At 40.5% G+C, this 15351-nt stretch overlaps 2 protein-coding genes across 10 annotated transcripts in view; one reads left to right on the forward strand and one right to left on the reverse strand.

The window, feature by feature from the left end:
* The window catches only part of TBCD (tubulin folding cofactor D), a 254477-nt gene extending 252765 nt beyond the window's left edge, over positions 1 to 1712 (forward strand). For all 7 annotated transcript variants that reach the window (XM_043528663.1, XM_043528659.1, XM_043528664.1 and 4 more), the window contains exon 40: positions 1075 to 1712. In XM_043528663.1, the coding sequence (XP_043384598.1) occupies positions 1075 to 1086 (12 nt within the window). In that variant the 3' untranslated portion in view covers positions 1087 to 1712. The remainder of the gene's footprint in view (positions 1 to 1074) is intronic.
* Positions 814 to 15351, reverse strand: part of B3GNTL1 (UDP-GlcNAc:betaGal beta-1,3-N-acetylglucosaminyltransferase like 1) — a 308903-nt gene continuing 294365 nt past the window's right edge. For all 3 annotated transcript variants that reach the window (XM_007072584.4, XM_043528665.1, XM_037914032.2), the window contains 2 exons: positions 5989 to 6077; positions 814 to 1201 (listed from right to left, as the gene is read on the reverse strand). In XM_007072584.4, coding sequence (XP_007072646.2) covers positions 5997 to 6077 — 81 coding nt within the window. In that variant the 3' untranslated portion in view covers positions 814 to 1201; positions 5989 to 5996. The remainder of the gene's footprint in view (positions 1202 to 5988; positions 6078 to 15351) is intronic.

Consider the following 15351-nt stretch of genomic DNA (forward strand, 5'->3'; position numbering starts at 1 on the left):
TAGTAAAAGGGCCAAGAAAACCAGCTGCTGAAGTGATTCTTACTCCCCTGATATACATTTAGTTAATCTGTACAGCAACCAGAACAGATAAAGAAAAATTCTCAACGTTCTCATCTGGTAAATCACTCTTGTTTAAAGTGAAAGCTAAACTTGTGAGTGCTGATGTTTTAATGAATTGGGAGATTAAGAATCTTGTTTTTCTATCAGTGTTGACTGCTCTTTGCTTCATCAATGTTATGATTAAGCATTTCAAAATGTAGAGGGTATAAGATAATTGGTAAGAAAATTGTCTTGAGAGCCAGGTGAGTTTTAAACACTTGGAGACTCATATGAAAGATTGGAAAGAAAAGTGAACCCTCCCCTTTGATAATATGAGGCACCTAATGTGTACATGTGTTTGGGGAAAAATTATTGCAAATACTGTAATGCGAATCTTTCCTTTAGTATCCCATCAAAGTCAGTAAAGTTACAGGGCAGAATTTGGTGCTTTACTACTTCCTCCTTCTCCTTATGTTTTCTAGCAATGCTAATTAAACACTTGCAGAAATAAAAATAGCCTTGCAGTTTACTTGAAAACTTCTATTTGTTCTAGCTGGTATTAAAGAATGACAATCCCACTTGCAAACCTACTGTGTATTACTAGTGGAGGAGTTTCTCAGCAGTTAAATCCAGTGACACAAACATTTTTCCGTAGGGATGCGGGGTGTATGAGAGAAAATACACAGCACACTCTACCTTTCTCTGAGAGCTTGCCTCATAAAAGTAGAGGAAAAATACAAACGTGATTAGATAAAACCAGGCATAACATTTGAATACAAGCCACTTGAACTTTATTTATCTTTTTGAAAAACATGTATCAGTTGAATCAACATTTAAAATATTATTCATCTGTTTTTTCTTTTAAATCTAGCAGTTGTGATATTTACCATCTGTTAAAATGCAATTTACTTTTAAAACAAAGTTCTATTTTCCTTTAATTGATAACATGCATTCAGTTATTAGTTGGATGAAAAGTAGCTGAGTACCCTACCTAAAAGGAATTTCATAAGTTCTTTTTTTGTTTCCTGTATGTAGAGTGCAGCATAGTAAAGCAGTCAGTGTTCTCTGTTGCTTTGAAAACTGAAGCTCTCTGGCACTTGCGTCATGAAGGAGGAAGTGATCTGTGCTGTGGCATCTTGATAAAGTGGAGTCTCAGACTGAGCTACAAAATATGATTAACAACATTAATGTAAAGAGTGAAAAAGCAGCCTGTTTATCTGTCAGTATCTCTGACCACAATATAAAGGCAACAAAGGTCCATTATGTTTTCATTTCTTAAATTTGTTATCTGTAGCCACAAGATGGCAGTTTGTCCTCATGATCTTTGTCATAATTGAGGTGCTTTTGAATGCCAGTGTCTTGCATTCCTCTTATAAAACCTGAATTAGTGTGTCTCCTCTAAAATCATTGAGCTTGTCCTTGTGTATTAACCATTTACAGTTGTGGCTAATGCTTGTGGTCAAGACAAATATTTAAGATAACGTAACAATTCAGAGTGGCAATACTTAATGGTAATTAAATCTTTCATTGTTACCTTCAGGTAATACCTCTCTCAATAAACTGTTCTTTTATTGCCTTCAGCCCTGACTTACGGTCTGCAAGCAAAAGCAGACAATCTTCGTTCTGGGTAAGGTCAAAGCCTAAAATAAACAGAGACTGTTGAATAGTGTAAATGAGTGGTGACTTTGTGTTATAAGCTAGAGTTCCAGAGACATCAAGCAGAACCTCACTTTTCTAACTGAGGAGTACAGAGGTGATAGGTCAGTGCTTCAGCCAATGCCCTTACTGTTAGCAATTTTTAAAAATCAATCATCCGTTATCAGCTAGTCACATTTCCCCTCAGCAGCCCCCTGGGCCTCTAAAATAGATCAGTGATTGCAGGCTACATTGAGAGTTGACAGGATAGTACAGGTAAACCTTTTTATTTGTTGTTTCATGTAAACTCCACCCCCTTCATGTATGTATTACAACAATTTATAGTAGATTATGCCAATTTATGAGCATGAAGAGCCAAATTCAGAGATGCCATGGTTATCAGGTAGACTAACCACATTTATTGTTCACTTTGTGAATATCAGAAATGGTTCTTTTTGAACATTTGTTCAATTTTAAAAAACTCTCGTTTGTTGTGACAAGCTGCAGTTCTCCAATTAACTTAACATCCACATAAGTGCTCACACATCCAAGAACCTGGCCAGCTCTTGTGAATTATGAAAAACTAACACCTGCTTGCTTTTAACTTAATGTTCAAAAATTAATTCCACAAAACAAGCATTACAAAATACTAAAATAAACTCTCAGTATTGGTGCAAACCAACTGTTTATCTCCGGTATACGTGCAGCACAATCAGTGTTTTAAAAAATTAACTGTATAGCTGTGTCTGCACAGGTAATTAAAATAAGAACTGAGGTCTCACCAAGCCATGATTCTAGTGTTGGTAACATAGTGACCTGAAAGTGGATGAGAAAGGACCACTGTTAAATGATGATACCACTAGCAATTTGCAACGGGTGTGACAGCGCTTGAAAATAGACAGCCCCATTGTTCTTCTGAGTGCAAGCACAGGACACTGAAAGTGATGAACTACATTAGTCTCTGTACAGAGTGAATCGATTCATTCCGCATTTTCAAAACCAAAATTGCAACCAGTCATTCTCCATAAAGAGGCACCTAATAAGAAATGATACGACAGCTGATTTTTTTTCCTACAGAAAGGCCAACTATAAAAACCTATAACTTAACTGCATTTGACATTGAGGAAACCTACCTCTACTGTATAGTGAAGTAAGAGTGAGTGACAGGATAAGCACTTGTAGGATGCTTTGCTCCAACAGAGGCGGTGTGGAAACTGATTTTTAAGCTTATCTGACATACAACAGGATAGCACAGGCTCTTTTAGTATGCTATATAAACCTATTCAATCCTTTCTCTAGAGTCACAAGGGAAGTTCATTATATGAATGATTTTCAACAAGTGTATTAAATAGTTTTCTTCCTGAAGCAGAAGGGAAGGAGAAATATCCAAAAGCTAAGGTGGCAAGATTTTCAATTTTGCACAAGTGAACAAGCCCAGAAAATAGCTTTTGTTAATATTCATACCAAAATGACTTAGGGCTAGATCTCAAGTACATACACGCTGCAAAGAAATGGCCCACTACCCTTGAGGACCTATCTTCACAGGTGTAGGAATGGCTCACACCTCAAATGCCACTCCTTATAGAAGGTGGCTGTGTAGCTTGTAGAACAGAGATTTTCAAACAGTGGGGTGAATCCCCAGAGGACCGTTCCAGGGGGTGAGCAGCCATGATACATAGCTTGGGCTTCAGCGAAGCATAGCAGGGCTCGAGGAGGAACTAGAACCTCCATCTCCTGACTCACCTCTTTTTGTCTGGATTGGGGGTTCGGGGGGCCGTAACACAAAATTTTAATTCCAGGGGGGCAACTCAAAAAGTTTGGAAACTGCTGTTATGTTGTATAATCACTGTTTGAATTGTACCAGCTGAAGATGATGATTGACTGTAAGAATAACTTTGTGGCCCAGTTTGGCAGGTGGCTGTATAAACCTGACATGGTTCTCACAATTGTTAGCTTTGCTGAGATTATCAAGTCTGGTCCCAATGGAAATTCAATGAATAGACACCAATCTGCTGCAGCACAATAGTTAGGGATGCTGCTAACTGGAGTGAGATCAAAACAAAGCCACTACTAAAGCAGGCTGGATTTAAAATGGCCACTTAGAGCCAGATTTTCAAAAGAGCTCAGTAGCCAATATGGTTTTAAATAATATGCAGGTACGGAGATCTTTTGCGCAGTCACCTATATATCAGTGGGATGAGTATAAAAATTGAGCCATTTCACCTCTCTATGAGAAACTGACAATGCAAAATTCTAGTGACGGGATCACCATCTCTTTAAAATCTAGGCCTGAGGGGTTTGGTTACCAATCCCCCGGTCTGAGAGGCCAACACCACCGGTTTATGCGCTATTCTAGAAAGCTGCAGCCACTTTTTTCATATAAATATTACATTCTGAGCAGCGAAGGATAAACACTGTGAATTTATAACAGCCTTTTCCTCCGCTTCTAGCTGGTTGGCAAAAGCTGCAATTTCAGGCTCTTTTACATGTAACTGGGAAATCAGAAATATTTACCAGAAGCACAGAACATGATCAGCAACTGGGGAGGGCAATGAAATGGTGGTCTCAGTATTGATAATCTATACATGGAATGGGGTCCTGGGAACAAGAGTGAAGTGATGCACGTGATTAATCAATTCAAAACAGGGTATGCATGCAAGTAGCAGGGAAATGGAGACGCAGGCTCAAAGTTACAGGCCTCTTTTCTGAAAGGAGTCATTATTAACCAGGGGTTTTTGAGGTGGGGAGGCACTCTTCTCCACACAGATTTTATAATTTAATTCTGCACAGCTGGTCAAGGAAGCAAAGGCAGCAGTACCCTTTTACTAAACAGAGTGACAGCACTTGCTGGAATTCTTTAGAATTTGAACTTAGTATATTTTTGTAATAAATTTGAGTATATTGATGGTATAACATACAGCTTGATAGGGAATGGCTCTGGATGCTGTGAGCCATTTCACCAGCTCAGAGCAACTACCATTCAAGTACGCAACACTTGTTGTCCAGCCTAGTATCATGCAGACAGAGAAAAAAAGTCAAAAGATAGTATATACTGTATGGCCCTTCAATGCTATGCCATTCTCAGGCTATCAAAATCACCCAACAAACAAGAAAGATGAACACAAAAGATAAAGATACTGATAAAGGAACAACAGTAACTAAGACAACTCTTTATTCTGTGGTTAAATAAGTAGCGTAACTAGCAACCAAAATATCTGTTACTTAACCAGAGTAGAGATTTTCCAAAATAATTAGTGATTTTAGGTGGCCTACTTTATAAAGCTTAGACCCCTTTAAGGTTTTTTAAGTGCTACGCAATTAGAATCAGACCTGTCTACTGTGTCAAGCTGGGCCCCCAGAATTACTAGGTAAGGTAAATTACCTCTTCATTATGTTAATTCACATCTAATAAACCACTAAGTGGCATCTTTCACTTGAGGGACAGTCTAAAGCAGAAGCTGATCTGAGGTTTAGTTCGTTCTTGAGCAAAGTTATAACTTGAGGTCCTCAGTGCAAGAAAAACATTACTTCTATGTTAGCAAAAATCTACCTATTTTTAAGCATACACAATAGGAGGCTGAGTGAAAGCTCTGAGCATCTATATACATTACTCTCTGGCTTCCATATCAGTTCCCATATACGCTATACTCCTAACACGCCTGAATCACAGGGATGCCATAATTTAGGGGCTCTTTAATCCCTCAGCACTAGCAGTTCACATAGATACAAAGCAGTAATGCAAAGATTTTACCTCAGGAAACAACAGCTGCTGTTGTCAGTAGCAGGAGATTAACCAACTCCAGGGAATGGCTTGGGGCCCCTGACCACTCTGGACAGAACCTGAGTCACCAAGGTCTCTAAACACTTTCATTGTTGTGAACATTTAAACTGATGTGTACATTTTGTTTGATATGGCTGCAATGTTTCCTTATGGTAGCAGCTTGCTCTGTAATCTAATGGATAGTACTGGATGGGCTACTTACACCAAGAATATAAGCAGCAGTAACAAATTTTGTATACTTAAAATTAGCAACAAATATAGCACATTTCACTATTGTTTTTGTGATAATAAGCAGGAAGAATCATAATTATAAACTGACTACTAAGCCAGTAATGTGCCATATTAACAACTGGTAAATACAGATATCAAAAGTATAATTTTATCCTGCCTTTAGAAAAGAATACATGATCAGAAGAGATACACTGGGTGAAGTTCAAATTACTAACTATAAAACCTAACCCTCTCTGGACACAGTTTTGTTTTTAACATACACATCGCTCATGATATATAAAGCACCAATTTCACTGCTGTACCTCAGTGTTCAGTTGAAATGATGATAATCCAGTCCCTCTTTCAAATCTAGTGTGTTCAAGTTTTCTTCAAATGCTCCACCTGTCAGATCCTGTGGGATGAGAGACAGCATTAGTTCATTCAGGTGAAATGAAGAAAAGCCCAGTTGTTGATCTAAAAATTAATAAAAGAAGAGTTGAGAAATCTCTCTATCTGTGCATACATCCCCCCACCCTTCTAAAATTATTGCATTAGTTTAGAAACTCATGAGCCTAGACAGCTTATTTCCAGAGAATAGAGAAAGCTTTAAAAAAAAAAAGTTTTACTTGTATCTCTGAGTTCAGAGTCTGGTTTGTTCTTTCCTTCCCGAACTGGTCATGTTCTGGATCAACCCCCAAGGCACCCCCCCACCAACCCCTGGAAACAAAAACCTTGTAGCTCCAGAGAGAAATACTGGCAGCTTTCAGACTCTCTTTTCATCCTCAGCTCATGGGGTGAAAGCCGGCATGTTCAAGAACTTTTCCAAGCTAGCCCAGGGGGGATGGTCACCAGTTCAGACTGGTGGCAAACAGCTCATTCTAACTGCTAAGCACAGAATAGGTTTGCACTGAAATCAGCTCTGCAGAGGACTATGTGTGAGTGCTTTTTTTAAGTACATGCATTTTAAGAGACTGGAACGAGGATGCTATTTAACAAAATAGTAATAATTGTGGATTTTGCATAATGATGTGCTTGTCTCATGAAATGCACCTTTCAACAAGCAACTGGCATATTAACCATAGTTACAGGTGTTTCCTTCAAATCCTTTTTACTGTCTGGACAGAAACTGTATATTTTTGTTCCACGCACAAAATTGCAAGGCAGTGATACAGACTCAAGTGAAATAGTGATGTCATTAGGTAAACATGCCAACCTCAGCATTTCTGATGTGATACTTTGCCCTCCTATAGTCTTTAATTTCACAAATCTTTAAGCTCTTCATAAATAATTTATTAATCATGACAATACCCTATGATGTAGGTAAGGAATAAACCAGGATTGCTGCAGCCTCCCTTTGAGTGAAACACAGCAGCTGTATTAAGGGCTTTAACAACACACACCACCACTACGAAATCGTACAGGAAAGAAGTAAAGCATAATACGTACAATGAAACAGCTGGAAGAATTCCGGGAGGCAGAATGTTCAACTGTCCTGGTCAAAATCTGATGAAAAAAATTGCTGCGGGATCTTTAATGACCACAAACTATCAGAACCTCAGCTTTACTTCTCACGCAGCTGAGGGCATCTCCTGCTTCCCATATCACTGAGGGGCAGTCAAGGAAGAGTGACATTAACAGAATCTCTTACAAACATGACTTCTCATAGCATATAAGTGTTCCCTGGAGATCTCCCATTCAAGCAGTGAACTGCCCTATTCCTGCTTTAGCACATGAGATGTGAGAATGCTAACAAAAGTATCCAAGTAGTGCTAATGTCATGTCTACAACCTGGATCATTGCTGCCTTTGGGGAAATAAATGTTGGATTCTGTGAGTATCAATAAAGCGGTGTTACTCCTCCTTCCATGCTCCTCCACTTCTCAGAGGGTCAGGTTTGTGGTTCTGACTTTTTAAAGAACAACTCTTCATTCCTTCTCCTGCTTGAACTGACAGATGAAAGGAAACATCTGCAGGCACATTGCTTCAGACCTCAAACCCACTCCAGCGAACTGTGCCTCAAAATCATATGGCTCTAATTACCTTTTTTCATTCTTCCACTTTAGCCTGCACGGCAAAAAGTATCGAGAAAGCTGCTGCAGCGCCATTTCAGCAACATGGTAACCACAAGCCCTAGTGCTAGTGTTTATTGAACTCTGATGCTTTCTGTGCCTGAGAGTGATATAGTGGTAACTAATACATAATTTACATAGCACCTTTCATCCCCAAAGAGTCTAAAGCAATTTACAAAGTGCTCAACAAAATACCTAAGTAGGGTTTAGGCCACTCACCACCCAAACACTGCTAGCTCTGGGGCAGAATGTGGCAGCTGGACACAGCAACACTAAACCATTTAGGACAGGTAGTACAGACTATCACACCCAGCTGGAAATGTGAAATAAAATGAAATGTGGCTACTTACACATGGACACTAAACACAGAATCTGCAGACTTCAGAAGTGAGAAGCTTTTTTTCAAGGAAGTCCTTCCTTTACAAAAACAACGCCCAATTGCTCAAAACTGTTTGACAAGTTCATTATGTTTCTTTAGAGACTGTTGTGAAAGGCCCTTTTTGTGTGCGCGCTAACCATCTCCCATTCCCTTGGCGAGACACCCCTCCCCCCAACTACAGGGACTGCTGGTGTGCCTGTCCCTGGCACAAGGAGCCCAAGATATGGGGGAAGCTGTGTCCTCTTCTCCCTGGCACACCTAGGTAAGGGCCAGGCACAGGATACAGTTAACTCCTGTGCCACCTCCCCCTGGTATCCAGTCATTGCCACAGCATCTCTCCTCCCACTCAGGAGACAAGGTAGACCGCATATCAACAGTGTGCGCTTTATAAACAGAGCAGACTCTTCCCCTTCTCCACAAAATCCCACTCTTTTTTAGAAGACCAGTAGCTTCAGGGCCCTGACTCTCTCATTTGCTCAGCACCCGCTTCACCTATTGCAATCAGTGGTAGTTGAGGGCACTTAGCAGTTTGATGGACTGGGCCCTAGTTTTGCGATTCACTTGAGACCACATATGTCAGTGGTCTATGTGCAAGACTCCCTGCTCAAGTTAATGGGGAATTCTACATAAGAATGTATGGCTAAGTTATGACCCATGGTCTTCACCTTTCCCAAGCCAGGACAGAAGGAGCTGGATGAGCCTCCCACTGCGTTGTCAGAGTTCTGGATATAGGTTTATTTTCAAGTTCTGTTTTGTTTTTTAAAACTCAGATGTTAAATTAAGCAGGGTGGTTAAAAGGAATCCCATCATTCCCTGAGCAGCAGGTTGGGGAGCTGAAACGCGGCATGGCTTTACACAGCTGAACTAAAGCAGGAAGCTGCCAGGAAAACCTACTGTATTTCACACACTGTAGCTTTTGGCTTCTTAATAGAGATTTGAAAGTAGAAAAGCCCTTTTCACTTCAAGCACTTGGAATCCAACCTGAGCCACAACACTCGGTGAAATAGAACTGGAGCAAGAAAGGGCATGCTCCTCTCTCCTACTTTGGGCAAAGTAAGAAAAAAAAGAACGCAAAGCTGTAGGTGAAGCAGGTTTTCAGGTTTTGGAATAGAATTTGGACCATCAAGAGCAAAGATTTTATTCTCACAATGAGCAAAACACGTCAGTTCTCACACACCCATTTTCTACCTCCACAGAATTGCAGCTGTAGCTCTTTGGCCTAAATGTGCTGAAAGCTTTTTACAAATGGAGCAGGGACTGCATAGTGTAGCTTTTCCTTTCAAGAACTAATCTTAAACGTTAATGACAAATAATACCAGCATAAGCCAGAAAGGTGCTGCCTGCAAAATCCAGTGAGCAAGCAAGCACTATACTGAGTAAATGGCAGTCATGGAATTTCTACATCAACAATCAATTTATTAAAATTATTTAATCTTCTCAAGTGAGCAGGCACAAACTAGGCATGTTTTGCAACAGCTAAAATCTACACTGGAACGGAAAACAAGCTCTTCTTGTTCTGGGTCGCAAAAGAAAGGAAAACAAGCCTATGGAATGTATTCTTGTACAATATTTTAAACAACAGGACAAGTCTTCAGGAGAAATGCCATCTCATTCCAGAGCACAGGATATTGGAGCCCAGCATGCAAAGACCTTGTCATGATCAACTCTCTCTCCAGAAAAATCTATCAAACCTCTATGGTACTTGATGCACCTGGAGACAAAGGCACCTCAAAAATGTTATCCTCCATTTTTAAATCAATGAGGCCTTAACATGGCTGAAATTATGGAGAGAAGAAGGGGCCTGCATACTAAAATTATGTGAGACAGAGTATTCTTCTCCAGATGTTAGGACAGGCTCTAGGAAAAGGGTGAATGCCAGCTCTTGAGTAAAGGTGAACCTGGCCCTGTTCCAGGATACTGACTTGTGCATTGTGGCAGCAACAGTTAAAGGATAGAAAGAAAGCTGAGAGTGAGAGATAGCCCAACATAGAAAGGATTAATCTTGCAAATAAAATAAACAGAGGAATATAGAGGCTCTCCACACAAAAAGTAGAAATTTGTGCAGATTAAAGGATATATAGTACTGAGGGCCTACGGCAGCAGGAGAAAGAGGCAAAGGAAAGCAGCATCAATGTAGAGATGCTTTGGAAGGGCTGCTACATGCTACTAAGGCCTCACTTCAGGATTTAAAGGGAAATCGGAGTCAGGCCTCAGACTATATAACATTGTACTGTACAGTCCTACCTTATTGTGCACATTTCATTTATTTAGTTTCATAGTATGTATACATGAAATTTTCCTTTATATTATTATTGACTAGTCCATCTTATGTTAGTAAACATAACTTACTCCATATCCCTGAAAAGATGCCAAGAACTTACTACTACTCTGAAAATGGTACTGTGGGCTTCCATTGCTTACTGGATCTCTCTGACTATAATTCATGAGCACTGTTTACAAGTACAGTAAAAGGAGACTCCTGACAGCTCTGCAAATTCAGACTGGAATGTGACAGCCAAGCTGGGGTTTTTCCTGCTCATTTATCAGGAGATTCTGAAACCCAATTATACAATTGTGCAATCACACTGTTTTCATTAGCCTTCAAGGTTTGTATGTAACAGATACCACTTTTTCACAGTCATTCGTCAGAACAAAACTGCTCTTTAATTAGTGTGAGACCTTTCTTCTAGGAGCTACTGAAGGAATCATAGATAGGTAACATGCTTAGCTTCACAATGCTAAACAAGTAAGATGAATGGGTGATTAGTCCTGCCAAGTTTTTGATGTAGGGATAATTGTTTCATATTTGGTTATGTAATTTATATTATGCCCACCCTGTACAGCAATATAGGGGGGAGAAACCTGTCTGTCAATGGGGATGTATGGGTGCAACAGCCCAGGATGTTGAGAAGCCTGTTAATGACTTCTATTTAAGAAAAACTTGTCTAAGAGCTGAGAGGATGTGCTGCTAATTCTGCCTTCCAGAAATCTCTGACAATTGCAGGTAACAAGTTCAGCAGGGAATATCTGGCTAGGTCATACTTGTTGCAAGAGCACATATTCAGATTTGAGAACTGTTACTCTTAAGCATTTCAGAATAGGGTATGTAAGGTTGTTTTATTTGTCTGCGTGACCTGAAACACACGCCTGGGCAAAATGATTTGCCCAAATGGTTTGAAAATTTCTCTAAAACACGCATTTTGTTTCCATATGGCACACGCAAGAAAGATGTTCTTTTAGAGGGGAATTTCATGTCTCAAATATAGTAAAATTAAAGAATCTCCTGCTTACATCGTAGTGTGACTCATTAAATCAGTACTTTTTTTGCATTGTTCCCACTGATTAATTTGTGTCAAAAGCACTACAATGCCAAAGATATCCATGACTATGGAAAAGGCTTCTCATATAATCAGCCTTAATATTAGTTTGTGTTAATTCCCTTCCCATTCCATCACTGATTATATCACTGTTTTTCTGGCTATTGCACCTAGTTTACTCTGTTTTTGATGAGCTGCATAACTGTGTCTACAGGCTGCTCTGCTACCTCCAACTCCTTTGTGATCGTCAGCAGAGATGGGATTGTGAAAGCTCAGATCTGACAGCACATTCTGGGGGGAGGTGAATTAAATAAATAGCAGTGAGGTAGGTCTGTTGTTCAGCTCATTTTTCAGACATGGGCTGCACAGAAAACAAAGCAAGTTCAAACAGTCTAAAAATATAATAAAGACCGAATCCTCAGCTTTATACTTAAGTCTGCACAATATCATCACAGATCAATGAAAGTTCAACATCTCTGCAGATTTCAATCAGTTTAGAAACCATTTCCTGTAGTGGTCAGGTCTAAAGTATGAGGACTTCTCCACACAGGAGACCTAAATCTTTTAAACCACAGTGTGTTACACGCTTGTTTTGTTTTTGGTGTAGGGCTGCTTTCCAGAGCAGATTAAAAATGACTACCGAAAGGTGTGGTCATTCCAGTCCAGCCACAATAGCACAGCCAGTAAGAATTAGATTTCAATTTAAATCAAGCTCATGCAGCCTCTGCGAGAAGGTGTCATACTAACATAAGTTACACTATGTGTATTGTTGGCAGAAAGAGGGACTGATGGAAGAACACTACATAAAGGTGACCTGCAAAGGCAAAAGGGGAGAGAGAAAAAAAGAGAGGCAGACTGGTCCAGTGGACAAGGCCCTGGAGTGGGACTCAGGAAACCACTGAACTTGCTGGGTGACTTTGGGCAAGCCATTTCACCTCTCTGGCTCTGTTTCTCCCCTCCCACCCCATCTTTTGTCTTGTCTGAGAAGATTGCAAGCTCTTTGGAGACCAACCTGTGCTATACATTTGAACAGTTCCTAGCACCAACGAGCCCTGATCTTAGTCAAGGCCCCTGGGCACTATTATACAACAAATAAATAATAATAATAAATAATAATAAACAGGGCTTAAGATCAGGTTTCAATTCCTGGATCTGCCACAGACCTCCTCTGTATCCTTGGACAGTCATTTAAGCTCTCAGTGCCCCATCGTTAATGTGTACAAATCGATTTGAGATCCTTAGAAGAAAGAAATCTCAAAAGAAGCCCTTTCTCTTTTCAATTTAGTCCTTGTCCACTTGGCCGCTATTGTATTCTCTTATGGTTTTAATATTGCTCAAGGCCTGTGCAGTGGCCTCTTTCTCTGCTACCTCACTAGCAGAATTTATGATCTCAGCTCCAGTAACATCAGTTTTCAGAGTAGCAGCCATGTTAGTCTGTATTCACAAAAAGAAAAGGAGTACTTGTGGCACCTTAGAGACTAACAGATTTATTTGAGCATAAGCTTTTGTGAGCTACAGCTCACTTCATCGGACGCATTCAGTGGAAAATACAGTGGGGAGATTTATATACATAGGGAACATGAAACAATGGGTGTTACCATACACACTGTAACAAGAGTGATCACTTAAGGTGAGCTATTACCAGCAGGAGAGCGGGGGCGGGAGAGAAAAAAACCTTTTGTAGTGATAATCCAGGTGAGCCATTTCCAGCAGTTGACAAGAACGTCTGAGGAACAGTGGGGGGTGGGGTGGGGGGAATAAACAAGGGGAAATAGTTTTACTTTGTGTAATGACCCATCCACTCCCAGTCTCTATTCAAGCCTAAGTTAATTGTATCCAGTTTGCAAATTAATTCCAATTCAGCAGTCTCTCGTTGGAGTCTGTTTTTGAATCCTTGTGTTAAAATATTGCCACTTTTAGGCCTGTAATCGAGTGACCAAAGAGACTGAAGTGTTCTCCGACTGAATGTTATAATTCTTGGCGTCTGATTTGTGTCCATTTATTCTTTTACGTAGAGACTGTCCAGTTTGACCAATGTACATGGCAGAGGGGCATTGCTGGCACATGATGGCATATATCACATTGGTAGATGTGCAGGTGAACGAGCCTCTGATAGTGTGGCTGATGTGATTGGGCCCTATGATGGTGTCCCCTGAATAGATATGTTGACACAGCTGGCAACGGGCTTTGTTGCAAGGATAGGTTCCTGGGTTAGTGGTTCTGTTGTGTGGTTGCTGGTGAGTATTTGCTTCAGGGTGGGGGGCTGTCGGTAAGCAAGGACTGGCCTGTCACCCAAGATCTGTGAGAGTGATGGGTCGTTCTTCAGGATAGGTTGTAAATCCTTGATGATGCGTTGGAGAGGTTTTAGTTGGGGGCTAAAGGTGATGGTTAGTGGCATTCTGTTATTTAATCTGTTGGGCCTGTCCTCTAGTAGGTGACTTCTGGGTATTCTTCTGGCTCTGTCAATCTGTTTCTTCACTTCAGCAGGTGGGTATTGATATTGCTTGATAGAGGTCTTGTAGATGTTTGTTTCTGTCTGAGGGGTTGGAGCAAATGCGGTTGCATCGTAGAGCTTGGCTGTGGACAATGGATCGTGTGGTGTAGTCTGGATGAAAGCTGGAGGCATGTAGGTAGGAATAGCGGTCAGTAGGTTTCCAGTATAGGGTGGTGTTTATGTGACCACCACTTATTAGCAACATAGTGTCCAGGAAGTGAATCTCTTGTGTGGACTGGTCCAGGCTGAGGTTGATGGTGGGATGGAAATTGTTGAAATCGTGGTGGAATTCCTCAAGGGCTTCGTTTCCATGGGTCCAGATGATGAAGATGTCATCAATGTAGTGCAAGTAGAGTAGAGGCATTAGGGGACGAGAGCTGAGGAAGCGTTGTTCTAAGTCAGCCATAAAAATGTTGGCATACTGTGGGGCCATGCGGGTACCCATAGCAGTGCTGCTGATTTGAAGGTATACATTGTCCCCAAATGTGAAATAGTTATGGGTGAGGACAAAGTCACAAAGTTCAGCCACCAGGTTTGCCGTGACATTATCAGGGATACTGTTCCTGACGGCTTGTAGTCCATCTTTGTGTGGAATGCTGGTGTAGAGGGCTTCTACATCCATAGTGGCCAGGATGGTGTTTTCAGGAAGATCACCGATGGATTGTAGTTTCTTCAGGAAGTAACATCAGTGTTACCATTAGCCAACAAGACAGCTCAGACAGTAGGGTGCAAAAGTGTAAATGAGGATGTTACCTGGCCACGGTCTCTGGGTATTTGACACCAAAATTGTGACTATTTTCATTCTTAATTTCACATCAACAGAAAGGTGATTAAAATATATTGAGATTCCAGAGGCCATTTCACAAAGACTCCATCTAAGTAGACCAAATTGTGGCTCCAAAAACAGTGTCTTTAAAGGTGCTATGCAGTATAGTGTAGTCTGCACACAGAATACAGTCACTGATAGAGAAAAGTACTGTAAAATTACAGTTGAAATCATGGACCAGAGTTTTCAGAGCAGACAAGATATTGTATAGCAGCTTCCTTGTCAGGGCTTCAGAAATTAGATGCACTGTATAATAGGTTACACAGCTGTTTTGTCCTCAGTCTTCCACCCACCATTATGTTTCATATGAAAAATTAAATTAGTTGCAATATTACTGGCCAATGTCAGGCTTAGTATCAACCTGTCTACAGGATAATGCCCTGGGGTACTTGCAGTCTGGTTTTACAACTGTGAAATACTTTGATCTCTGTACTGACCCTAACCTTGGGGGCGCTAAGGTCAAAAGGGATTGTAGGGGATGAGTTTCAGCTAAATAATCATACAAACGGAATAGGTTTTAAATGTCTTTGTTTATATGAAGGAAACCTGCCAATATAGTATTTAAATATGTAGCATTAGTTGCAAGTTTCAGTAACTTTTAG

This window comes from Chelonia mydas, chromosome 14 (genome assembly GCF_015237465.2).
Source record: "Chelonia mydas isolate rCheMyd1 chromosome 14, rCheMyd1.pri.v2, whole genome shotgun sequence".
Taxonomy (NCBI): Eukaryota; Metazoa; Chordata; order Testudines; family Cheloniidae; genus Chelonia; species Chelonia mydas.